Here is a 25,168-nt window from a genome sequence, read left to right on the forward strand (position 1 = left end):
CGACTTTCTCTCTCTAATTTGAGTTGGATAGATATATATACACATCCAATTCAGTTTTTGGGTGTTGAGAAAAATATGATTTTTGGGTCAACAAATTGTCAAATTCAAGAACACATTTATCAGACCAAACAGATCTCATGTTCTAATCATACAAAAAAGTCGAACGAGCTCGAATTATTGTTACAACATTTCCCACTTTTTTTTTGTTTGGTGGGTTTTTCTTCTTCAGAATCTCTTTGATGTTTTATAAGAGCAAAATTTGATGATCCCATCATCAATGGCGGAAATGTCTAACGTTGGTGAAGAGCAGAGAGACTCCATATTTTTTGCAGCAATCAATGGCGTCTTGGTCTCTAATACTTCCTCCAGGTTCTGCTATCACTCCTATTCCCTTCTCGCAGGCCTCTTCCACAGCATCTTTCCATGCTGTGATTCATACAAGAAAAACAAACCTAAACTTAGAAAACATTCTGCAATACCAGTGAATTTTCGGCATTACAGGCTTTGGCCCTTCTGGTTCATCTTTAACTATTTCAAATGTACTACTCAGATCGGAGAACAAATCCGTTGATTTGATGGATGAGTCATTTCAAACAGAAGAATGGTTTATGTAGAATAAGAAGTAGAGTACCAAATGGGAAGAATGCATCACTGGCCAAGGCAGCACCTTTGGCTTCTTCACCAGCTTTCCTGAAAGCTATTCTCAGACTCTCTACTCGGTTTGGCTGTCCGCTTCCCATCCCTAGCATACAGTTGTTCTTCACCCAAAGAAACCAACAATCAGATTAATTTATAGAAACAGAAAAAGAAAAGGGAATCAGAGAGAAAAAAACTCCCAACCTTAGCTATCACAATGGCATTGCTCTTGACATGCTTAACGCAAAGCCAGGCAAATTTAGCGTCTGCAAATTCGCTTTCAGTTGGAGTTTTTTCTGAGACAGAACTGAAACTGATGTCTTCTGGAGTTATGTCGTCTGAGTCTTGAGCTAACCAGCCGCCACCAACCTGTCTGAGCGATAGCTTCCCTTGGTCATTCTTTTTAGCTTCGAGGATCCTCAAAGTTTTCGATTTCCCTTTGAGGACTTCAAGACCTTTAGCAGTGTACTTTGGAGCAACCACGATCTCGTAAAACATTCTAGTTTCTCCGTCTGTTGGGCTCCTGAACTCTCGGATCTCCCTTGCCAGAACCTAGAGACATATAACAGATCACTAAACAGTTGAATACACTATGGGACAAGACCAGTTTATTTACCTCATCGACTTCAACATTGAAGGCTACAATACCACCGAAGGCGCTAACTGGGTCAGCTTTTACAGCTAGCCGGTAAGCCTCAAGAATATCATCCCGAGAGGCCACACCACACGGATTTGTGTGCTTCACGACTACACATGTCGGATTTTCAAATTCTGACACACAATTCCACGCAGCGTCAGCATCAAGATAGTTGTTGTATGACATTTCCTGCTCACAGAAAGAAAAAAGGACTATCTTATGGCTGGAAAAGTGAGGATAATGATTACTGATAGATTCAACCAAAACCAAAAACTGAAAGTAACATACTTTTACAAATTACGACTATGATAGGTACATAATTATTACCTTTCCATGGTGCTGAATCGCTGTGGCAATACCCCCAGCGTTCACTTCAGCAAGGCTCTTATCAACATAAAATGCAGCCTTTTGATGAGGGTTTTCACCGTAACGAAGAGAACTCTTAAGTGAAAGCGGAACTGTAAAGCTGGGAGGGAACTTCTCTTCTGCGAAAGCCATGAATATCAATCAATGTAAGTCGCCAATTGCCAGTGGACAGACAAGATATCATGATTTTAGAACACAAGTTTATTTTTAGCATACTTCCTTCAGTCTGCTTCCATAGCCATTCTGAAACCGCGGAATCATAAGCAGCAACATGCTGAAAAGCCTTCCACGCAAGTTTTCTGCGGAATTGTTGGTCGCTCTGTCCTCCTTTGAGATACTCTAAAACAGCTTGATAATCCTCTGAATCAACAACAATGAGAACGTCTTTGTGGTTCTGTCCAACAACATAGAAAAAAATACATTTATAATCTTGAAATGAACATAAAGAATAACTCTCACATGCATATATATATATATATATATATATATGTATTACCTTAGCGGCTGCTCTAATCATAGCAGGACCACCAATGTCGATGTTCTCAATCCCATCCTCAAAACTGATCCCACCAGGAGCAGTAACTTTGCTATAGAATGGATACAAATTGACAACCACCACATCAAATGTACCTGTCATCGAATGATCGAATACAAAAGAAAGAAGAAGCAAAAGAGCAGTTTAGCATAGAGGAGACACTACCGATGACTTAATCTCAACCTTAGAAAATAGAGGAAACATCAAACGTCAAAATCCACCTATCCCATGCTCATTAAGAGCTTCCATATGATGCTCCACATCTCTTCTAGCAAGGATACCACCGTGGATGTTTGGGTGCAAAGTCTTCACACGGCCATCAAGCTTTTCGACAAGAAAACAAAAATAACAAAAGGAGAACTAAGATTAATATACCAAACTTAACAAAACAACGGTATCGTCATTGAAAAAAGTCACAATTCATTTTGACAAAATCTTTGAAGAAGTATTAATCAGAATTCAGAACACAGGATCAAAACTTAAGTAACAGCCACGAGCTTAAGAGAAGAAAAAAAAATCACTTGCCATTTCTGGAAAATGAGTAAGCGTCTCCACTTTAGTCACAGAGACTCCAGCATTCTCTAAAGTAGAGGCAGTTCCTCCAGTAGAAACAATAGTGTATCTACGTCCATATATAAGATGAAAAAGGAATCATTTAAAACGGATAATACATTTACGATATAAAGAGAACTCAAATTCTAAGTTAAAGAGTTGTGAAGAAAACATACCCCAGCTCTTGCAGACCGTTGCCAAGAGAAGCCAAATCCTTCTTGTCAGATAAAGATATCAAAGCTTGCTTTTTTCCTGATGCAGACATGCCAAGATTATAATTAGAAAGCGGTAATTGAAATCGAAATCTCTGAATACGAAATTGCAGCAAAACAAAAAAGCAACCAGAGGAGCTCGAGGAGTGCGGCGGATTCCTCGGAGCTGTCTGAGACTCCGCCATGGCTCGAACCGCGACGAGACTCGGACGAAGCGACGTACAGTAGACCTGCTCAAAGAAAATTCCACTATTCTTATAAAGCTTAGCAGAACGTGAAACAAAGACACGAAGACCAGAGTCCACACACAGACGAGAACTCACAGGCTGTGAAGGACGATAAGACGCGACCGTTTTCCTGCGAATAAAGCCGCAGAGAAATTCACCGGAGCGAGAACTCACTGAAGCGGCGGTGGCGGTGGCGGTGGCGGCGGAGCTGAGCATAGCTGTTTGATTTCGCAACAGTGTGAGTGTAGTAGTGTTTGGCTCTGTTTAGGTTTTTAAGATTTTGCGGATTTTTTTTTTTTTAAACGTAAGATTTTGCGGAATAATTTTTTTTAAGGATATAATTTTCTTATGAAAATATCTAATAATATTTTTATTTGCGTCAGGTGGAAATATTCTATTGATTAATTATGGCTTTGACAGTTAGATTACACCTGTAATTTCGCCTGGAATATCTCGAAAAAGCTTTTTGTTTCCCCCAAAATGGCCTCATTAACTACTAACTTAAGCAAAAGTGGCAACCAATTAGTAAAAAATAAAACTTTATTGGATCGGAATGGTAAATTATACAAAGACTATCATATGTAGATGACGTAAGTTTCTTACGTGTAAATGATCGATTTATTCAGAATGAATATCAATAATAATTACATATCGATTTTTTTTTGGCACGCACAGTTTTTTTCTCTGAAGAATATAATTTGGAATGTCCAAATTAGAAGAGAGATTAAGGACTTGTCTTCTCCTCCAACTCATCGATCGTCAAACTAAGGACCCATCAGTCTCTGGTGGCGCTTTCTCTGGTAAGCCTTTGCTCAACTTCTCTTCTTCTTTCTTACTCGTCTTCGTTTAGGTTTCTGCTGTTTTTATTTCTGATCATTTACTCTGGAAAATCTCTGGATCCGATGTGTTTACGCTTGAATTTTGGGTGTATATCCTAATGATACTCAGATCTTGCATTATTCAGAGTTTCAGTGGGTTTTTGAGCTCGATCGGCTTTTGTTTTTGTTGGGTCTAGAGGTTTTAGCTCAGTTTTTGTTCCAGAAACGCGTATTTGTTTAGTTTGAGGTTTGGGATTTTAGGCAAAACTTTTTGCAGGGACTCTTATTTCTCGGACTTGATTTGATTTTGTTTTGAGCTCCATATATTGATCCGTTGGTGTTTTTTTTTGTGGGAGATAGAGTGGGTTCGCTAATAGTTAGGTGAAGTCGATTTATTTCAGTTCAGCGATTCATGCTACTTAATTGTGGTTTTGTAGACAAGGCAGATTCTTGTGCGTTAGATAGTTGAAACCCTCAGGAGAGTAGACACTTCAGCTACTTTCATGGATGAAACTAGTATGCACTATTACTCCTAGATATGCGTTTGCTCGGCATGATCTGTCTCTGCTCTGTAGTGATTTTTATAGGTTTATATAGCGAAAGTGACCGGGATGGCTAAGGGAATATTCTAGCTGTTTCCAGTCCTGAGTTTAGCTACTGTGCTTTTCTCTTTTTTCCCTGAATATGTTCGATGCTTTAGTTAAATTTTCTCTTCTCCCATTTCAGGCAGCTCATGAGAGTTTGAGTTATTCGTGTTAGAAGTCCTATTCTGCAGCCAAAACCGTAAGTATATACGAAGGATGCGTATGCAAAGATTTGACTTGGGCCATGATCATAATATGTCACCTCCAAGTCTCTTCGATGGAGCTGATGAACTAGATGGATAGACACCTTGACAAAGAAAACATGGATCAAGCAAAGGGTTATGAACACGTTCGGTATACTGCCCCTGACCATAGAGATGAGGTGCTTGGCTCCGTGAATCAAAGGTTTTCCCACGATTCGTCAACTAATATTAACACCAATGTACGACCTCCAGATTATGCTATTTCGACCCCAGCTCGGCCAGTGCTGAACTACTCGATACAGACTGGTGAAGAATTTGCTTTTGAGTTTATGAGAGATAGGGTAATTATGAAACCGCAACTCATCCCAAATGTGTATGGTGAGCCTACTGGTAGGCCTGTTTCTGTTAACTTAAATGCTATGGGAATGGTTCTTCCGATGTCGGAGAGTGACTCTAACACCACAGTGCTTAACACAGCAGAAAAACGTCATACCTTTGAGCAAGAGAGGAAACCCCCTTCTAGAATTGAAGATAAGAGCTATCATGAATTGGTCCAGTCAGCCCCAGTTATTTCTTCAAAAAATGATACTGGTCAAAGGCTTTCTTCTAGAGCTTCTGATAGCTCTTTGAATCAGGCGAAGTTCTTATGTAGTTTTGGTGGTAAAATCATACCCCGCCCCAGAGATCAGAAACTTAGATATGTAGGCGGTGAAACGCGTATCATACGGATTGGCAAGGCTGTTTCTTTCCAAGAACTCATGCATAAAATGTCAGATATGTTCCCTGAAGCACGTACCATAAAATATCAGCTGCCAGGCGAGGATCTCGATGCCCTAGTCTCTGTATCTTCTGATGAGGATTTACAAAACATGATGGAGGAATGCAATGTGTTTGGTAATGGAGGATCTGAGAAGCCCAGGATGTTCTTGTTTTCAAGCAGTGATATAGAGGAGGGTCAGTTTGGTTTGGAAGCCGCAGAGGGTGATTCTGAGGTTCAGTATGTTGTTGCTGTCAATGGGATGAATCGAAGTTCACGAATAAATTCCCTTGGAATAAGTGCTCCCGGGAACAATTTGGATGAACTACTTCAAAGGAATAATGATACTGAGATCAGTCGAGCCGCCACAGAACCAGCATTAGCTTCGGTCCCTCCCTTGGCAGGTAATGAATCTTTATCAGCGAGCCAAACTTCTCAACCTGTAACAGGTTTTTCTACTGGAAATGAGCCACTTTCACAGCCTTATCTAGGACAGCAGTCACACTTCACCGGACTTGGTAACCACCAAGTTTACACGTCAGCTCACATGGCAAGCATAGCCTATAAAGATGAGAAGGGGTCTGCTCCTTTGCATGTTCAATCACAGCCTCATTATGTCCCTTATTCTGTAAATCTTGAAACACCTCTTGAAAGTCTGGTGCCTCAGTACCCACACAAACCTGAGCAAGGAATTTTGCATGAGGAGCAGATCTTTCATATACAAGATCCAGAAGCTTCATCAAAAGAGACCAAAATGAGAAGAGATGAATCATTTCAGAAAAGTTATGATCCTGCTAATGTATCTACTGTTGAGAGCAATCTTTCGGCACAGGAGCCAACAATGAGGAGAGAAGCCTCAAACCCAAGGGTCAGTGACTATACTGTTTCCGCTAAGTCGAGTAATTTGATAGTCCCAGATCACGTCCTGAAGGAAGAAGCTCCAGTTGCCACACAAATATCCAATTTAACACCAGGTCCAAGTTCTTCAGCCTGTTTAGAGAAAAGTCTTAAAAAATCCCAGGACCATGTTGAGAACAATCCTTCTGCAAAGGAGCCAAAGATGAGGAGAGAACACTCCACCCCAAAGGTCAGTGAGTATTCCATCTCCTCTGTTTCTAGTGATTCTATGGTCCCAGATCACACCCTCAAGGAAGAAGCTCCTATTTCCATGCAAATATCCAGTTCAACCCCAGATCCAACTTCCACTGTTTATTCAGAAAGAAGTCTTAGAGCATCCCAGGACTATGTCCCGAAAACAGCTGCCTTAGATACAGCAAGTGAAGGCATGAAAATCAATCAGGACAATCAGTTTTGTCTGCCTGGAGGATTCTCTGCATCTGGGCTGGTTACTTCAGATGGTGATTCATCTAATGTGAGTAATGTCGAGCAGCCTGTGATTCATCAAAGGGTTTTTCATTCTGAGCGCACTCTTCGTGATCCAGCAGAAACTAGTCGTTTGTCGAAATCTGATGATTCCCTTGGTTCTCAATTTGTTATGGCTCAACTAACTTCAGATGCATTCCTGCCTATCAGCGAGTCAGCTGAAACTTTTCCGGAAGCAAATATGGAGTCCCAGAATGTTTACTCTACCGCACCAATAAGACCAACTCCTGAAAGCCTCTGGACAGTCGAGGGTAGTATCTCACAGTTTGAAACGAGAAACTTGGAACCTAATGCGCCGGAGCACGTAAGTCAGCCAGAGACTTCAGTCAAGGCTGTTTCACTAGGACACATTGAGAACGGGGATATAGTTGTCGATATAAATGATAGGTTTCCTCGTGATTTTCTTACTGATATATTGAAAGCGAAAGATTCTCTAAACCTCCCTGGATTAGGGCCACTGCATGCTGAAGGAGGTGGAGTGAGTTTAAATGTTCAGAATCTGGACCCTAAAAATTGGTCGTATTTTCGAAATTTAGCACAGGGTGAGTTTGAGAGGAAGGATCTATCCCTTATGGATCAGGACCACCCTGGATTTCCCACTTCCCTTACTAACACCGACGGAGTTCCTATTGATTATAGCTACCCACCATTGCAGTCTGAGAAAGTTGCTCCAACTCAGTTAAATCTACAAATCCACTTTAAAGGAGATATCCAGCCGGATGTGTCTACCACTGCTGTAGCTGATTCGAACACAGTAGACACGCCAGAAGATTACGGTCAGTCACAGTCCAAAGGTGCTGAAAGCACAGATGCAACTGTGGTACGCTTACTGTTTTCAACCTATATATGAAAATTTTTTAAAAAGTTTCTCTACTGGCAAAAAAAAAAACATATTTCAACTATTTTATAATTTCTATAAAACTTGGGTATGTAGAATACTGGAGTTCCTCTTATTGACCTTGTGGCCGCGGACAGTAGCATCAGGTCTCTGCAGGTATGCATTTGTCAGTTTATGGGTTAACAAGTTAACATGTTTACAAGGTGTTGCATTTGCTCCACAATCGATTACTGAACTGAACAGTATCACATCCGAGGGACTGAATAATTGTTTGGATGATTTTAAAAGATGGCTTTCGTACAATGAAGTATTACTCATTAGTAATACACATATTCTAGCAACGAAGTTATGACTTTCCAATACATGCTTTAGCTGTCTTTTCTGTTTTTGGTATTTTCTTGTTTTAAGGAATTTTGTAGAAACAGCATAATGTATGGTGCTTATAGACTAGACTACAGTAGTTCATATCCCAAGTGGCAGCTGAAATCATTGGAGCTTTAGTAATCTATTATTGTCAATCTTGCTCCTGGTTTTCTCACTGATAGAGAAAAATGAAATGATTGCATCCATGTATTTTTCTGTTCCAGGTCATTAAAAATGACGACTTGGAAGAACTGAAGGAGCTTGGTTCTGGTACCTTTGGAACTGTTTATCATGGAAAATGGAGAGGTACTGATGTTGCTATCAAGCGAATAAAAAGGAGCTGTTTTATTGGTCGTTCATCTGAACAAGAGAGATTGGTGAGCTTTCTTTCTCAAGGAGTTGGGGTGTCTGAGGTTTATATAAGTACATTTGCCACCCCGTGGTTCTCCCAAATCACATTATTTGTCTGCTACAGGGTACTCGTAGAAAACACTAATACTATCTGACCGCAGAACCGAGCTTCTTGTTGTCCGTTTTTCTTTTGCCTGAAGCGGTTATTAGATGATTATTATATGCAACAAGTTGGCTATGCTTGTAGAATCTCTCGAGAAAGTGCATTACTTTAATTTTATTTCCAGTTTCACCAACCAGTGACTGAAAATTTCAGACCTCGGAGTTCTGGCATGAAGCTGAAATTCTTTCGAAGCTTCATCATCCAAATGTTATGGCATTTTACGGCGTAGTGAAAGATGGGCCGGGAGGAACTTTAGCTACAGTGACAGAGTACATGGTCAATGGATCTCTTAGACATGTTCTGCTCAGCAACAGGTAACTATTTACACAGCTCGTCGGGTTCCGTGCTTCCTAAAAGCAACTCTAGCTGTATACCAATTCACATTTGGGAAATTACAGGCAGATTGATCGCCGTAAGCGACTTATCATTGCAATGGATGCAGCTTTTGGGATGGAATATTTGCACTCAAAGAACATAGTGCATTTCGATTTAAAGTGTGACAACTTGCTTGTCAACTTAAAGGATCCTGCCCGTCCGATATGCAAGGTGATTTTCTAGTACAGTTGGAGAACATAGTGATGCAACATTGTCATACTGTTTTGTAATTGTAACAAAGAAGATGCTGGTTTATTCAGGTTGGTGATTTTGGTCTGTCAAAGATAAAAAGAAACACTTTGGTCACTGGCGGTGTAAGGGGAACCCTCCCTTGGATGGCTCCCGAGCTACTTAGTGGCAGCAGCAGCAAAGTTTCTGAAAAGGTATGAAACCTAATGCTCTTAAATTAGTTGTTGGAAGATGAACACAGTTTCTATCAGTTTTTTTTTATTGAATTTTCTAATGTTTCTCCGTGGATACATCATTTACTCACAGGTTGATGTGTTCTCTTTCGGAATCGTCTTGTGGGAAATTCTTACTGGTGAGGAACCCTACGCCAATATGCATTACGGGGCAATAATCGGTAAATTGCCTGTCTCTTCTCTCATTCTCTCTCCGTTTCTTTTCTTCACCTACAAGGTTGTGTCGTACAATTAGGCAGCACATTCAGTACTGGCTTTACAATTTTCTGTAAATCGTAATCAAATGGTAGTGTGAATCTTTTAACCATTTGTTGCTTCTGTGAATAAAAAAAAAAATTGTAGGAGGCATAGTGAATAATACATTGAGACCAAACGTGCCAAGCTACTGTGACCCGGAATGGAGGATGCTAATGGAGCAGTGTTGGGCTCCTGACCCATTTGTTCGACCTTCGTTCCCGGAGATAGCCAGACGTCTCCGTACCATGTCCTCCTCTGCGGCCCAGACCAAAGCGCACGCCGCCAACCACCAAATCCACAAGTAATCTATCTGTTTATTCGTAAAAAAAAAAATGGTTTTGTGTATAAAATATATCCTTTCTGCTTCTTTCGGATTTGAGAGTGTTCGTTTCAAGGTGAAACACTACTGTGTTGATTTGTACAAGAAACCTTAAAAGCACATATTCATATTTGTATAGCCATTATCATTGTTGAGTGTAAGTAAATGATTGGTTTTGGTACAAAGGGACTTGACTCTTCTTTTTTCTGTACTCGGGAGTCTTTCTTTCAATAAATTGTCAATCTATTTTATATTTTTTTTTGACACAAATACTAATTTATACCTTCAAATAGAGAGTACACTGTTTTGCAAATCAGCCTGAATAAAAAGCTGTAGCCAGCTAGGAATTACAAAGTCAAGGGAAGGTATATAAGTTTGCAGCTGATTAGCAGCTCGTGCAAGAACATCTGCAACTTGGTTACTCCTCCGGGGCCGATAAGAAAACTCAAACTCTTCAAACCGTTGACCTAAATCAAGGATCTCATAAACCAGGGGAGCCAAACTCGGCCAAGCAGCAGGATCATGAAGGGCCGAAATGACATCTTTGCAGTCCGAGAAAATGTGAACTTTCCGGTGGGGAGTCTGACTGAGGCATTGAACGGCCCACCGAAAAGCTTCCGCCTCTGTGAAGAGAGCCGATGGGACATTGGGGATGGCCATCGATCCCAATCTTGCCCCTGCTTCTCCACCCACCAGTATGATCCAGCCCAGTCCACAAGATAAACGAGACGCCTCCCACGATCCATCCACTGAACATAACGTCCAGCCTTGTCCTGTCAACAAATCAATATTAAGGGTTAATTGAGGTGTGGGATTAGCCTCACATAAAGTGTCATCCTCATAGGCCAATCCTGCTTTCCAGTTTTCCAAGTCCTCTCGAGCTCTCAGCAGGGATTGTGTAGCTGGCTCATCCACAGACGAAAACAAAAGGCTGTTTCGAGCTTTCCACAACCGCCATAAGATCCAAGGGACTAAAAGCAAGAGGTCTCTGTCTGAGTCGGTGTCTATATTCTCAGTTAAAAAAACTGCAAAATTTGCATATATAGATTCGGAGAAACCGTTTCGGAACAGAGATGCACAATGGGATAAAGACCAGACCAATCATGCGTAAGGACACTCAAAGAAGACATGATTAATGGATTCTTTGGATGCACCACAACGCTGACAACTCGCATCCAAAGCCATGTGCCTATAGGCCAAATTTGCTACCACAGCGAAGTTATTTGACAGGCATCTCCAAAGGAAATTCTTTAGCTTGGGAAAAGTTTCAAAGCTCCAAACCGCGGTGAACAGAGGATTTAAGGTTGGTCCGAAAACGGGGAGATCCAGATTGTTTTCATTCAGAACATGGACTGTAGCCCAGTAGGCGGATTTAACCGAGTATAAACCAGACCATCAGAGGAGGCAGAGCCCAGGCTAACCGAGGTTACAAGCTGAACATCTTCAGGGTGAATCGCGATTGCAACTTTGTTCAGATCCCAGCCTCTTCCTGCTTGCAAAAGAAGATCATTTAGGACCAGGTTATTGTTCACCAAAGGGAGAGCCGATCTGGGGGGTCTTCCCATAGCCGAATGCTCTCCCCTGCTCCCACGACTCTCACAGCCCTCACGAAGAATTGCTTGTGCAGAGAATAAGCTTCTCCAAGCATAAGACGGTCGAGATCCCAATTTTGCAAAAAGAGGGGAGCTGTCTTTGAAATATCTTCCTCTGAATACTTGGGCAAGAAGGGAATCAGGGTGCAGAAGCATTCGCCACAGCTGCTTCCCCAGAAGGGCCGTGTTGAAACACTCGATATCCCTGAACCCAAGCCCCCCTTCTTTTTTCGGAATGCTGATCTTTGGCCATGCAGCCCAATGGATTCCTCTGGTCTCTTCATTCTTTTGCCACCAGAATCTCGCCATAATAGAAATCATCTCCGCGCAAACGGTTTTTGGGATCCTGAAGCACGACATTGTGAAGGTCGGCATTGCCATAGCAACAGCCTTAAGCATAACTTCTTTCCCCGCCTGGGACAAGAACTTAGAGCGCCAACCATTAACTCTTAGGGATAGTTTTTCTGTGAGAGATCGAAGAATAGCAACTCGGGAGCCTGAAAAAGACTCATGGAGTCCTAGATATAAACCACCTCCTCCATCGTTTGGGATCCTTAACCGAATCTTGAGGCTCAACTTGCGATCCGTCGGTAGTTTTTTTCCAAACACAATAGTTGACTTATCCTGGTTGACGCTTTGTCCTGAGGCTACACAATAAGCGTTGATGATGTCCAAAAGATGGTCCGCCTCATCGTTATTTGCTCGGCAGAAGAACAGGCTGTCATCAGCGAATAATAGGTGAGTTATTGCTGGGGAGGCAGCTGCCACCTTTAGACCTGTTATCCCTTTTTGAGATTCCGCTTGTTGAAGGAGTTGGACTAGGATCTCAGAGCACATGATGAACAGATATAAGGTGACATGGGGTCTCCCTGCCTGATCCCGCGAGAAGGCTTGATCTTTCCAAACGGCTGACCATTAATGAGGACAGAATATGAAACAGTTGTGACACAGCGCATGATTAACATGACCCAATGTTCATTAAAACCCAGCGCTAACAAAGCTTTTCGGAGGAATGGCCACTCCAGCCTGTCATAAGCCTTTGTCATATCAGTCTTGATCGCCATAAAGTGCTTGGAGCAACTATCTCTGGTCTTTAGTGCGTGGAGCATTTCGTGGGCAATAAGGATGTTGTCGGAGATAAGGCGCCCTTTCACAAACGCCGACTGCGACTCAGAGATGAGGCCCGGCATAAGAGGCTTCATTCGTCGAACCATGACCTTAGAAATTATCTTGTATGCAACATTACAGAGGCTTATCGAACGGTAGTCAGCAATGGTCACAAGTTTTGTCTTCTTGGGGATAAGACAGATGTTTGTCTCATTGAGCCGATTGTCAAGCTCCCCAGAGAATAATCTATTTTATATATGATGTGATTTTTTTTGGTATAATACATTTGCATAAAATATATGTTTTGATTTATCCATTTTTACTGTGGATTAGTATAGTTCTCTTCCAATCGAAATGCATAATGGATTTGGTAAGAAATTTATATTTTCTTGTCTCTGTGTCTTTCCATTCCTGAAGAGCTTGCCTCAAATCAAGTTTTGTATCTATAGATTTTTGTTGCGGGATGAAACTATACAAAATTTTGATAAACTATACAACATGATAGACATCATTACATACAAACAGGGATAAAACAACACATGCATATATATACACATATGTCATTTATACATAGAAAATTTGACCAACGTTCAAAAGGCTCTCCTGAGGAACATTGAAGATAACACTATGCTCTCTACAAATCTTCCTAAGAAACGCATACACATAATCAATGGCTATCTTCTTGTAGAACCTCGCTTCCCTCCTCGCTCGAACCACCGTGTTTCCCATTATATGCACCACTCCCGCGTCACGACACCTATTTATGAACTCCTGCTCGTCTACTCCACCGCTCATCTGGCTCGACGCCGTCACCGTGTGGCTCACTCTTTTCACCGGCGGCCCTATCGACTCTATCGAGTCAAACGTATCAAACGTCGCCACATTCTCGTCCTTGTTCCAATCTCCGAGCTTGTCTTTAGCCTGATTCTGGCTTCCGCAGATGCTGTATTCATCAGAATCCGAACATCCTCCTTCCATCATGGATTCAAGACGGACAAACAAGAAGAGACTCTCGAAGAGGCGTTTCTCAAAATCATCGTCTTTCTTGTGCAAGTCTCCATATCCATACCTGTTGAACAAATATGGCTTCAACGTTGAAAAAACAGAGGAACATGCACAAAACAGCCAAAACAGAACACGTGGTTACCTTGCTACGCAACGGAACATGTGGAAGTTTTTCGGACCAATTCTTTTAACGAGGAACCGTTCTTCCTCAGGGACGGTGTAAACAGGGAGGTTCTTGACGCATACAAACACCACCACGGAGTGAATAGCCGGAAGATTCGTGATGAAATGAGAGAAAATGTGAGGAACTCCACTGGCTAGCTCAGTGTAAACGAGGCCAACCCCTGGAACACGAACAAGGCCAAGGCTAGGACCAAGTCCTATGATCCAAGCCATTGATACTCTACTGTGCATCTCAAACTCGTACCTCTTCAAAGTTCCGTAGTGCCATACCAACATGATGAGGAGAAAAGCTGCAGCGATCACTAACGGAACCCAACCACCTTGGTCAACTTTAAAAAGCATAGCCGAGAAGTAAGTGCATTCCACGACAAGCGAGAGGATGGTAAAAAGAAGAACAAGAACCCAATGGCAACGCCACACGAGGATCATGATCAGCGTCATAAGCAGCGTTGTCACAAGCATGACGATAACAACTGCTGTCCCGTAAGCGTTTCCTATTTGACTCTGGTTCTTGAATCCAGCAGTGACGGCGATGCAGAGGATCATTAAGATCCAGTTAATGTCTGGAACGTAAATCTGACCGAGGAATTTACGAGAAGTATGGACCACTTTGACCCTTGGAAAACAACCGTGTGCTAGAGCTTGCTTGATTAAAGAGAATGTTGCCGATATTGTGGCTTGGCTCGCAACAATCGCTGCAGCTGTTGCAATGATGAACATTGGCCAATATACACTTCCTGCAAGAAAACAAAAAGTATAACTTAAAAATCCGAGCTTTTTTCAAACAAAGACTGTAGACGAGAGATGGTGATTAATTAACCTGGAATGGAACGGTAAAACGCATCAGCCACATGATCAGGGTGTCTCCTAATGTATGCAGCTTGTCCACTATAAGCCAAAAGAAGGCAAGGAAACACAATTACGGTAAAAGCGATTTGCACTGCAGAAACCGGAAAGTGTGATAAATCAGCGAAGAGTGCTTCGATTCCTGTCATTTTCACGCGCATGGTAAGAAAACAAGAAAGGGATCAAGAACGAGAGGATAAGAATAATAAGAGGAGCAGAATCAGCAAGACTTCTTCTTGTTCTTGTTTTACCTGTTATACTAAGCATAATGCCTCCAAGAGATGTCCAGCGATCTCGACCTCCTCGTTTAAAATACCGGTATATATAAACCGGGGAGAAAGCTTTCAAGACATCAGAGTCGTGTTTCCATATGTTGTAAATACCGATACTTGCTATAGAGAGAAACCAGAGGAAAACAATAGGCGCAAAAAGCCAACCAACCCGGTCTGTTCCGTAATGCTGTACACTAAACAAGCTGATCAATATAATGACGGCAACAAGAACAACAACACCTGTAAGAAATAACCACAAACTTACGATTATTACAGTTTATAGACATCGTATATTTGGGATAGAGTTGAAATTTTATAAATGGTAGTACCATTGCTTATATGAGGAAGGTTTACTCTAAGCCCACCAGCAGCTGAGAGAACTGCAAGAGATTTCAATATTTATTATAATCTTTAAATTCCTTTTCTCCATAAAACTATCAATCTTTGTTCCTCGAGAACACAACCTATAGCTAACATTGGCAGAGCTCATAAGTGCAAGTTGTAAGTAATAACCCTTGATTCTTTTAAACGTAAGTTTAAACAAAAATAAGTAAACTTCAATTTTAAGAAACAGAGCATTTTTCATTTTTTTCATAAAGCATTTCCGTAAAGTGCATATGCAAAAGAAGTTTCCCCTTTCGTTGCGTTCACAGTTTACAAATGAATTTTGACTAAAAATACAATCAATGCAACTGTAACGTGTAAAACGCAAACGCAAACGCAGAACTAACATAGTTGAATAGGAAATGGAAAAGGGCATACCAGAAATGGCGGGAGTAAGAATACCATCGCCGATGACCATACACGTACCGACAAGAACTAAGATAAGAAGTGCGGTTTTCCTAGATGTCCGTTTTTCTAACCACCTTTTGGTTTTGGCAGCAAAAGAATGCTCATGAAACGTAGAACGGCTATAAGTAGTTAGCTCTTCATCAGTACGGTGCTGGTTCCTGATCGTTTTCACTTTTGCATGTCTACATAGTAATGAATACAGAGCAAATGTTCCTCCTACAAAAAAACATTCAAGTTCAAGTCAGTAACACCCTTAACAAACCGAGAGAAAAGCTTGTGATTTGGTTTATATGTATATATACCTTGACCATTATCATTTGCTTTACATACAACGAAAACGTATTTGAGGAGAGGAATGAGTGTGAGTGAATATATGATGAGAGAAAGAGCTCCAATGATATCTTCAGGATCTTTGATCCCATGAGGGAATGTATTGTAGAAAACATAGAGAGGAGAAGTCCCTAAATCTCCATAAACAACACCGAGGCTCTGAAAAGAAAGCTGCAGAAGCAGAAAAGCCGAGAATTTCTGCAAAAAACATGTTTGTTTAACCAATAATCAGGGACAAGAAATCGAAAATGGTTCACATTGGCGAGTGAATTTGTAATAAAAATGAAACCTTTTCTCTGTACATGTTCCTGAGGCGACCAGCTTCTTCATCCATTGATTGATCAAGCTTCTGGTCCAAATCCCACATGCTACCTCTCTCATCACTCTCTTCATCAATCTCACCACCCATTGTTGCTGCTTCTACTCTTGCCGCCATTTTTTTAACAACAAAATTTGATCCTCTCAACACATATAAAACCCAGAAATATCTATATGTATCCTCTCAAGCCCAGATCTTCACAACCAAAATCGGAATTTGCTTCGATTCTCATGAGAATCTTCAAAACAACAAACAGTAAAAGTGGAAACTTTTCACAAACAGGATAGATTTTCCAAGAAAAAAAAGAAAATGCTCAAAGAGGAATGTCGAAAGAGCTACTTCTACCAAAATGTGTACAATTTCAACTATTACATTTACTGCCAAATGGAGAAAGAAAAAACGAATAACAGTAAGATCTTGTAATAACAAGCAGGCAAACAAAATCGGGGAAATGTAATAATCAAACCATCAAAATAAAGAATATGCCATATCAATTTTCCTACAGGAATAGGAAAAAACAAAAACGAGACTTGAAATTAAATAAAATCTAATAGAAGAGTCGAAGAGAAATCGAAAACCCCAGAGAGATTATTTCTATGGAGGATAAACCCAACAGAGACTACAAACCTCTGGAGAGAAAAAAAAATATATTTCTTCGTAAGAAATAAATTCTCAAAGTTTATGGAGCGTTACCTTCCGTGGGTCCTCTTCGATTCAGGACCATCGAATAAATAAATAAAATAATAGAAGACAAAATTCTCTGAATACACTCAAGCAGCTGAAAGTGTTATGTTTCTGGGAAGAGAAAAAAAAGAAGAAGAAAAGGAAAACAAAACACAGAGATATCTCTGTGTTGTATGTTCTCTTTCTCCGCAACGGAGAGTAAAGAAGGCAAATTCTGTTTCTATAGAGACACACAGAGAAAGAGAGAGAATGTACATAATTGTATATGATTCTGATTGTTGACAAAGATGAACGTGGAGAGAATTAATTATTAGCGTTAAAAAAAAAAATCATAGGCTGTTTAAATGTATTGGAATTATCGAACAACTATTTATTTATTATTTACTCAGATTGGAAGTACAAAAATAAAGTACTCTACATTCACAGGGAAAACCAACCAACTTCAATAAATAAATAAATAAATAAATAAGAGATATTTTTATATAATTTCAAAAAATTTAATATATCATTTCCTAAGTTCCAAATTAACTTTAGCTAACAGCACACCCTAGCTTCATTTTAAAGGCATGACTCTTCTTCTCTTTTTTTTCAACGACTCTTCTTCTTCATCAAGAAGAGTACCACTGACTAACTTTATGTTTTTCATGTTGCTAAAAGATTTTATGTTTTTTTTATTAGTTAAGAATATAATGTTTTTAATTCATCACTAATTTCCTTAATACTTTTGATTCTATGGTCATTTTGTGAATATTCATTCTCTTTCTGTTTACAGATCTTTAACATAAAATCAATAGTTGACCGAAAAAACATAATATCAATAATATTCAGGAAAAACCAGTTAGTAGTAATAATCTATCTATATGTATAAAGTATTGTAACGTAACGTTCCTAGAAGATTATTTTGTTACACGTGGTTCCTGATAAGTCTGTTCGAGAAAAAAAAAATTCTAGTGTAACAAATTAAATAAATATTAAAGACTAATTAATCAAGGTACAGTATTCAGTTTTGGATGCTTACTCGTTTTATAGTTTACATGCATATCTCGTTCTTAATACCAAACATGTTTACAAATGCGCCAAAAAAATTTCATAATCTGAACAAACTGTTGATAGGTCTTGATTTACAAAGAAATGAAGAATACATAAGATCATTTATTTAAATATAATGGCGTATTTTTAAATCTAGTATAAGTAAAACAACTTTTGTTAATTCTTTGTATAAGGATAATTCAAGTATTTTCTAATTTGTAATATATATATATATATATATATTATTCATTGTAAAATCTTCACTATAATTTTTTTTGTGCTTCATGTTTTTTTTTGAAACTGGATACGCTTTGTGATTGATAATATAATATAATTCAAGTAAACGTATTTACTAAATGATGTAAGGAGAAAAACACTTTTACAGTTTTGGCACTGCCTTAAGTTGGAGAACATTTTCTTCTAATTAAGTTAACTGCCGCATTCTTTCTAGAAAAAAAAATGATAATAATAAAAAATTAATGTCGCATTTTTTTTAAGTCGCAATATTCTTTTAGTTACTTATTTTAACTCACAATTAAATTTAAGATATAAGTCAAATAATTTTGCCACATTCTACTTTCTTACTTCTTAGTTTAACGGATGCAAAATGGCGGTTTTGAATATATTTATAGTTGTTCAGTTCCTTAAACCTTACGAAAGATTGACCTATATTTATACTAAATAAAAGTTTGACTTATAAAAATACATTGACCCGGTAAAAAAAAACAACTTAGTCCATTTTGGGTAACGTTTTCGCTATATGATCTATCTAGCAGTTGCCCTATTCGGCAACAATAACTCAAGTCCTTCAAAAATTGTGTACCCTACTTTTGAAATGTTGACACTTGCAATAGAAAATGGTATTCAGAAGAACCATAACGAGATCAGTTGGATCCATGATAATTGGTTTATTAACAACTGAAGTTCATTAATCAAATCAAAATCAAACAATACCTTATAATAAATACTTTATTATGTAAATAAAAATATAATTATTTTTGGACAGGGAAAAAACTATTATATCTTTTGCGAAAAGCCATCACATCAACTTAAAGAAAGAAAATCACGATGGAAAGTTGTAGATCATGCAAGTATATATAATTAACCTTAAAAGTCATCATAGTATTTGTTGATTAATTCAACGATTAACCAAGACAACTTTCAATCACGTTATCAATTATAATTGGACCGTGTGACGTCGTAAGACTGAATCAAGTTCCCTACAAGTCTAATCTATCTTGGTTGTATTGTATATTTGTATATATACGTTCCCTTTGTAAGGATTTCATCACATGAGTTTCTTTAAATGTTTCTGTAGAAAAGCAATTAATTCTTAAACATTGAAACCAAGAAAAAAATCTTTAACAAAAAAAAAAGAAATCAAGAAAAATATACACTTATTGGATTATCAGTTAGATATTCAATAGTAATTTTTTTTCTAAGACAAACATGTTATTTTTTTACGAAATCGAGTCCAACTTTCAGATCTGTGTTTTTTAAATAATTTGTTTATACAAGTGTTACATTTCACGTATATTCCACATGCACGTTGCAGTTGCATGCATATATACATTTACGTTATACGTATCTGGCTTACACAACTGAATTTCGAATGGCGTGGCGTGTGCATAATCGTATATATATAGTTCATGAATGGTCCACAGTACCAACCAAAAAAAACAAACTATCCACATTTACGCAAATTTTAATATTATGTAGTTGTTTGTTTTGTTTTGCTAGATGATCGAGATTTGTGTTTTATATAATCTAATGTCATAGAGCAAAGTATCAAACAGTACTGCTCATTTTGCTTAATTTATTTTATTCTGATCATCGGAGCTGAATTCAGACTAATTAATTAGGAGAGTATTATATATATACAGTATATATATTATATATACACACTTATAAAATTGGCCAAGTTTTACTCAGCCATGTATTTATCATCCGATAGGTGCACACACGTGGTTGTATGTTAATTATAAACAATACGACAGCTGGTACGGTTATCTATTTGTTCGCTTCATGAGAACAAACAAATTAACAGCTATATATAAATATATAATATATAAAGTATAAACATAGAGATAGAGAGAGATCAGAGATATTCTAGTACTTACTAAATAAAATTATTTTGGTATAAAAACAAATCTTAAAATAGATCACCCAATGGCCATTTTATCGATAATTGGTAAATTTTCTTTATATTTTGATAGAGATGGAATCCGCGATATTTCATAACCAAGATTGCTATGCATAATTATTTCACACAGAGCTCCGTTTCATTAGAAGCCGAGACTATCTCTTGCTCGATCGGTTCAACAATAATTAGCCTCTCATGACATCTGAAGTGAATACCAATAATGATCAACAAGTCTATCGCTAGCTAGATAAGATTAGTCTTCCCTAATTTTTGTCTGAAAATACGACCAAACATACTTTGAACTTTGAAGAAGGTATTTAAAAATCAAAATAATTTACATGTGTCCAAAATATGTTTGGCCCATGCTGGCAAAAGGAATAATTTCCTAATGAAATTCCGAGACATAATAATTGAAATCTCAAATAATTTTGTAATATTTTTAAATTCCTTTTATTCATGTCATCGTGTATTTATTCATACGTGTTTTCGTTTTCGAAGCTGCAATTAGGTTTGTCATCATATGCGATGTTTTGTATGTGTGGTGTGATGATGGAAAATCACATCGGATTCTTTTATCACGTGGCGCGATTTAAATGGTCATGGATGACCCATGTACCAGCAACGATATCTGAGCATATCTCTAGAACCCAACATTGATACGTATATGTATAAATGATGTTATAGAAAGAAAAAAATATATATATGTATATACGTTTCGTATATAAAACTATAAGATATCGACATAGACGCATGTATAAATCATAAATGCGTCCGATGTGTTTCCTATGAAATTTCTTTATGAAAGAATTTTCTATTTCCTATGAAATTGACGTGCTAGTTATCACTTATCATAGACCATCATACGGATAAAGCTTTCTATTTTTTTTTTGGTAAATGAGAGGAGACAATTGTCTCCCACTTTTATTTAACTAAAAAGAATTATATCCGAACTCGAACTCGACGCGAGCGCTCAGCCCCTACAACATCCTCAAACAGAATCAACTCCAAATTAGACGGACAAAAAGCAAAACTACGAAAACCAACAGGGTAAGAAAAAGCAAGGTTAGCTAGTCCATCTGCAAGACGGTTCGCCTTCCTATAGACATGTGAAAACCGGACTATCCAGTCCCTAGAAATGAAGCCATAGCACAAGCGTACTAGGAAGGACAGGGGGTACGTATCACTTATACCTGTCTGAAAGAAACCCACCACAATCTCCGAGTTTACCTCGATTTCTAGTCTTGAAACCCGATGTTCCCAAGCCATGAACAAACCGTAGTAAACTCCCCAAAGCTCAGCTAAAGGTGCTGAACAGAAGCCAATATTACACGCGAATCCACTCTTCCAATTGCCCTCAGAATCCCTTAACACGCCACCTGCAGTTGCGAGACCTGGATTTCCTCGTGAAGCCCCATCAGTATTCAACTTCATCCATCCATTAGACGGCGGTTTCCATGCTATAAATCTCTCAACTCGCTGTACTTGAATCCGTCCTTCTCCTTGGTTCTCATACGCTAATTGAACCTCACGAGCCACATCCTTAACAAACTTTACCCGATCTCTGCATTTTTTATTCTCGCCGAAAATATCTCCACATCGCCATTTCCACCCCCACCATACTGCCATAGCGAAAAGAGTAGCCCATTCAATATTCTCCACTTCACTCTTCATTCCCAAATTTTCATACACCCATTCCAAAACCGACTTAGAGAAAAACGCTGCATACACGGATAAAGCTTTCTATTGTTGTTGATGAAATCATACGGAGAGAGTCTTGTAACAGCTAGAAGATGTTTTTAAATTAACTATTTATCTGTACTCCACTTTTTTTTCTCTCAAGGTGATTATTAAATAAGGATTAGTCAAATCAGTCATTGGAAGACATGCAATCTTTTCATTTTTCAGCTTGTCGTCGGTTAGATTTCATTTCCGTTTTTTTTTTTTTTTTTTTTTGGGTAAGTAGTTGTAAAACATGTAATCAAATGATGTTTGAATATTTCTTTTCAATGTCCAACATGTACATGTTTTCGGTTTTCAATTTTGTCAAGAAATAATATGGAAAGATATAAAAACCAGATTGAATAATGAAGAAAACCGACGAATCAAAACTATGCTACTATACCGTGGGTTTGATTGATCACATGAGTTTCCACATGTTCATTACATCTTTTTTTTTTTAAGTTACCCGAAAATTAAGTTTCAAGATAGAAGAACAAAGCTAACACGTTATAAGGACAAACAAAGATAGAGGTTGTTTGAGTCAGGTTTATACCAGAAAGTTAACCATTTTCCGGTTACTGTCGTGTTGATGAGCTAATGAACAATTGACCAGTGACCAAAGCATGAAAAATTGATAAGAGAGTATGAGATTCTCTGAAACTTTAACAGAAACTAATTGAAGCTTGTGTTGTGTTCATTTTTATGAGATGTACAGAGTAACAATATATTAAAAAATGGCTATTGGGTCCGTATAAAGTGTGACACTATCAAGAACGACAAAACTAATTGAATCTACAGAAGAAGGATTTCAAATATATCTTCCTTATGAATGTGTTGCCATGCGTGTGCTCTCTGTTTACTTACCGGAAAGGTCCAGCCGAGGGAGCCTAAACATCCGCTTGTGTAAGTCTCAGGGGTCAAAAAGTTAAGAAGGAGAGAGTTCGGGCTCCTCCACAAACCAATAGGTCTCTCCTCAAGGGACAAATATATATATTTGTTTATATGGAAGTGATGAGACCGGTTTGGTTTGTGCATAGACATGAGCAGTTTGGCTCCGTTAAGTTTCTTAGGACGAGGCGTTTGTCGCGGTTACTCATTAGCTTGATGAGCGGTAGCTTCTGAGAGACTTGACGCCAGATTTCCTTTACTGCTCCATTTGGATTCTCATAGTCAAAATACCGTCTTACCTGTGTGCATTATTGCGGGTATGAGAAATGTGACCAAAACATGTAAAAGAATCAAATATTCTAAGAGATTAGAGTTTGAATAGAAGGAGAAGGTACCGATTGCATCTCTCTTTGATACTCCAGAATCTTCTTGGTTTTTATTTTCCTTAGCATCTGAACCAGAAATCCGGGCTCCAGGGCTGCGTTGGCCTCAACAAAAATCGAGAACTTTCTGTAATCTATAACATCTTCGAAAGGTAACTCGATGCTATCGCTTACAATCACAGGCACACATAAACTGACTATGGAGTCGAAGAGTCTGCAAGCGGATGGAGTGTCACCCGCAGGATTAAGACAGAACTTTGAAGTATGCATTCCTTTTGTAGCAGCTCGTCGGTTCTCTCTGGACTGAGTTCCATGTTTTATTGTAACATCTTCTTCCTTTTCAAGAACTTGGAAGAGCAAGTCACGAACTTTTCCACCCTGAAGAGACCCAAAGAAGCAGTCAGAAGGAAATCGAAAATTGTCCTTTTCGAGAGAGACAACTTAATGCGATTTTGAGTCACCAATGCTGTATCTTTTCCACTAATAATAGGATTAACACAAGAGTATAATATATAATCCTTCATCTATGAGTCAAAAGAATTGTATGTAAATGAAGAACTCTCTGTTTCTTATAATTATGAGCTTGTAATGAGTTCCCAGAGAAAACGTTTGTTGCATCTTTACTTCGAAAGGGACTCTTCGTAGCATGTAACTCGACACAGCCATTAAATCACAGAGCTCCTTTGGATCACAAGAAAAGCTACAGATTCACTCTTAACACAACTACCAGTCTGTTAAAGCCATCAAGTTTCAACATATATCGTTATTCGTTAGTCATTTTCCTCTAGAATCATACCGTTTCCTATTCACCCTACACTAGCTGAACAATCTCTTTAGACACCTAAAACCTTAGAAAGCTACAGAAATGGAAGAAACAAACATTTCGAAGCTCTAATCATTCAAATTTCCAAGAAATGAGCAAAGGCGAAACAAACTTACATCTTTGCGATATCGATTTCCCATGAAGAAGAGTAATGTGTTGCGAGACTCAACTCCGATTTCCCCATTGAAGAGATTGACCCTATGAGAGTAAGGTATCACTACATCCTTGACGAACGATCCTTGATCAGGCCTCAGCCGCCCAAAATCCGCCACAAGCAGAACCGCGTTCTTAACCCGGTCCAGGATCCGATACAACGCATTCGGGTCTCCGGCGGGTATCACGTGATCTCGCCCTTCGTTCCTCCTCCACCACTCTTGACGCTCAAGCCATTCCATCAACCCCTCCTGCATCTTCTCATCGCTGTAACCGGATCCGGGTTCGACTGGGCGACCCGCATTCACGATTAAGCTGAGGGAAGAGAACACCGGGACGTAGAAGAGATCAGCGTCGGCAGGATCCATGACGCGGGTAATCGGAGACCCGGATCGATCCACCTCGGGTCGGTTCAGATCCGAGAAAAGGTACCACTCGTGCATATGCTGATGACCCGGATACTTGAGCGTGGCCACGTCATCGACGGGCTTCTTGAGCCCGCCGCGAACGATGGCGTGCTGCTCGATTACACCGTAAGTGAATCTCCGGGGAAGATCGTACATGTAAACCCTAACTCTAGGCTGAATCGGAGCACGTCCCTCGTCATCTTCGTCGCGGAAGAGCTGACGGGGGAGATCGGATGAGGAAGGGAGGGAGCGACTAACGGAGGCGTTGAGAATAACGTAGATGGCGATGACGGAGACGACGGCGATGGCTGCTCGTTTGAGGAGGGAAGATTTACGCGCCATTGGAGGAAGGAGAATGAAGAAAGTTAGGGATTTTCAGGTGAGAGATTGAAGAATGTTACTTAGCTCAAGAGTCAGACTAATGAAGATGACTGTAGTAATTTGTTCTTGCCTAACAGTTACGCAGCTAATTATTTAATTTTAACAGTAGTTATCTGAAAAACGTAAATAACAAA

At 39.2% G+C, this 25,168-nt stretch overlaps 5 protein-coding genes across 7 annotated transcripts; 1 reads left to right on the plus strand and 4 right to left on the minus strand.

The window, feature by feature from the left end:
* Nucleotides 1-79: 79 nt before the first annotated feature.
* LOC18027222 (bifunctional purine biosynthesis protein PurH) lies at nt 80-3,445 on the minus strand. Of its 2 annotated transcripts, none has more exons than XM_006410599.2 (12): nt 3,262-3,445; nt 3,069-3,168; nt 2,903-2,978; nt 2,700-2,796; nt 2,396-2,498; nt 2,136-2,269; nt 1,856-2,033; nt 1,601-1,758; nt 1,253-1,462; nt 841-1,188; nt 632-758; nt 80-426 (listed from the first exon to the last, which is right to left on the minus strand). In XM_006410599.2, exons 1-12 carry the CDS (start codon nt 3,379-3,381, stop codon nt 275-277), a joined length of 1,803 nt encoding a protein of 600 aa, XP_006410662.1. In that variant the 5' UTR covers nt 3,382-3,445; the 3' UTR covers nt 80-274. The 2 variants fall into 2 exon arrangements, with proteins under 2 accessions (XP_006410662.1, XP_006410661.1); XM_006410598.2 differs by having other exon boundaries at nt 3,069-3,187; nt 3,262-3,395.
* Nucleotides 3,446-3,829: 384 nt separating this feature from the next.
* On the plus strand, nt 3,830-10,175 carry LOC18027223. 2 transcript variants are annotated; one of them, XM_006410600.2, is made up of 9 exons: nt 3,830-3,965; nt 4,710-7,730; nt 7,845-7,904; nt 8,336-8,488; nt 8,779-8,939; nt 9,024-9,171; nt 9,261-9,383; nt 9,496-9,583; nt 9,765-10,175. In XM_006410600.2, exons 2-9 carry the CDS (start codon nt 4,863-4,865, stop codon nt 9,962-9,964), a joined length of 3,801 nt encoding a protein of 1,266 aa, XP_006410663.1. In that variant the 5' UTR covers nt 3,830-3,965; nt 4,710-4,862; the 3' UTR covers nt 9,965-10,175. The 2 variants fall into 2 exon arrangements, with proteins under 2 accessions (XP_006410663.1, XP_024016795.1); XM_024161027.1 differs by lacking the exon at nt 3,830-3,965 and adding an exon at nt 3,995-4,499.
* An 88-nt stretch (nt 10,176-10,263) lies between these two features.
* Nucleotides 10,264-12,784, minus strand: LOC112081594. Its single transcript, XM_024148371.1, has 3 exons — nt 12,556-12,784; nt 11,372-12,478; nt 10,264-10,982 (listed from the first exon to the last, which is right to left on the minus strand). The coding sequence occupies exons 1-3, from the start codon at nt 12,782-12,784 to the stop codon at nt 10,264-10,266; spliced, it is 2,055 nt and encodes a 684-aa protein (XP_024004139.1).
* Nucleotides 12,785-13,162: 378 nt separating this feature from the next.
* On the minus strand, nt 13,163-17,322 carry LOC18027224 (potassium transporter 11). Its single transcript, XM_006410603.2, has 9 exons — nt 17,118-17,322; nt 16,395-16,662; nt 16,078-16,303; nt 15,746-15,991; nt 15,313-15,363; nt 14,963-15,223; nt 14,686-14,853; nt 13,825-14,602; nt 13,163-13,746 (listed from the first exon to the last, which is right to left on the minus strand). The coding sequence occupies exons 2-9, from the start codon at nt 16,539-16,541 to the stop codon at nt 13,242-13,244; spliced, it is 2,382 nt and encodes a 793-aa protein (XP_006410666.1). The 5' UTR covers nt 16,542-16,662; nt 17,118-17,322; the 3' UTR covers nt 13,163-13,241.
* A 5,328-nt stretch (nt 17,323-22,650) lies between these two features.
* On the minus strand, nt 22,651-25,030 carry LOC18027225 (probable arabinosyltransferase ARAD1). The gene is made up of 3 exons (XM_006410604.2): nt 24,210-25,030; nt 23,283-23,648; nt 22,651-23,186 (listed from the first exon to the last, which is right to left on the minus strand). The coding sequence occupies exons 1-3, from the start codon at nt 24,993-24,995 to the stop codon at nt 22,998-23,000; spliced, it is 1,341 nt and encodes a 446-aa protein (XP_006410667.1). The 5' UTR covers nt 24,996-25,030; the 3' UTR covers nt 22,651-22,997.
* Nucleotides 25,031-25,168: the final 138 nt, after the last annotated feature.

Source organism: Eutrema salsugineum, unplaced genomic scaffold (assembly GCF_000478725.1).
Source record: "Eutrema salsugineum unplaced genomic scaffold, Eutsalg1_0 scaffold_10, whole genome shotgun sequence".
Classification (NCBI taxonomy): Eukaryota; Viridiplantae; Streptophyta; class Magnoliopsida; order Brassicales; family Brassicaceae; genus Eutrema; species Eutrema salsugineum.

Bases quoted from the DNA above. Each gene is read 5' to 3' on its own strand.
- LOC18027225 (XM_006410604.2), bottom strand. From the start codon at position 24,995: ATGGCGCGTAAATCTTCCCTCCTCAAACGAGCAGCCATCGCCGTCGTC. The intron at 23,649-24,209 runs GTAAGTTTGTTT...GGGTCTCTTCAG, and splicing joins GAAATCGATATCGCAAAGAT to GGTGGAAAAGTTCGTGACTT. The intron at 23,187-23,282 runs GTACCTTCTCCT...TAATGCACACAG, and splicing joins ATCAAAGAGAGATGCAATCG to GTAAGACGGTATTTTGACTA.
- LOC18027223 (XM_006410600.2), top strand. From the start codon at position 4,863: ATGGATAGACACCTTGACAAAGAAAACATGGATCAAGCAAAGGGTTAT. The intron at 7,731-7,844 runs GTACGCTTACTG...TTGGGTATGTAG, and splicing joins AAAGCACAGATGCAACTGTG to AATACTGGAGTTCCTCTTAT. The intron at 8,940-9,023 runs GTAACTATTTAC...GGGAAATTACAG, and splicing joins CATGTTCTGCTCAGCAACAG to GCAGATTGATCGCCGTAAGC.
- LOC18027222 (XM_006410599.2), bottom strand. From the start codon at position 3,381: ATGCTCAGCTCCGCCGCCACCGCCACCGCCACCGCCGCTTCAGTGAGT. The intron at 1,759-1,855 runs GTATGCTAAAAA...TGGCTTTCGCAG, and splicing joins ATGGAAGCAGACTGAAGGAA to AAGAGAAGTTCCCTCCCAGC. The intron at 1,189-1,252 runs GTAAATAAACTG...ATATGTCTCTAG, and splicing joins TCAATGTTGAAGTCGATGAG to GTTCTGGCAAGGGAGATCCG.
- LOC112081594 (XM_024148371.1), bottom strand. From the start codon at position 12,784: ATGGTTCGACGAATGAAGCCTCTTATGCCGGGCCTCATCTCTGAGTCG. The intron at 12,479-12,555 runs GTTTTAATGAAC...ATTAATGGTCAG, and splicing joins AAAAGCTTTGTTAGCGCTGG to CCGTTTGGAAAGATCAAGCC. The intron at 10,983-11,371 runs GTCTGGTTTATA...CTGAGAATATAG, and splicing joins GGGCTCTGCCTCCTCTGATG to ACACCGACTCAGACAGAGAC.
- LOC18027224 (XM_006410603.2), bottom strand. From the start codon at position 16,541: ATGGCGGCAAGAGTAGAAGCAGCAACAATGGGTGGTGAGATTGATGAA. The intron at 15,364-15,745 runs GTATGCCCTTTT...AATCTCTTGCAG, and splicing joins TCTTACTCCCGCCATTTCTG to TTCTCTCAGCTGCTGGTGGG. The intron at 15,224-15,312 runs GTACTACCATTT...TATTTCTTACAG, and splicing joins CCTTCCTCATATAAGCAATG to GTGTTGTTGTTCTTGTTGCC.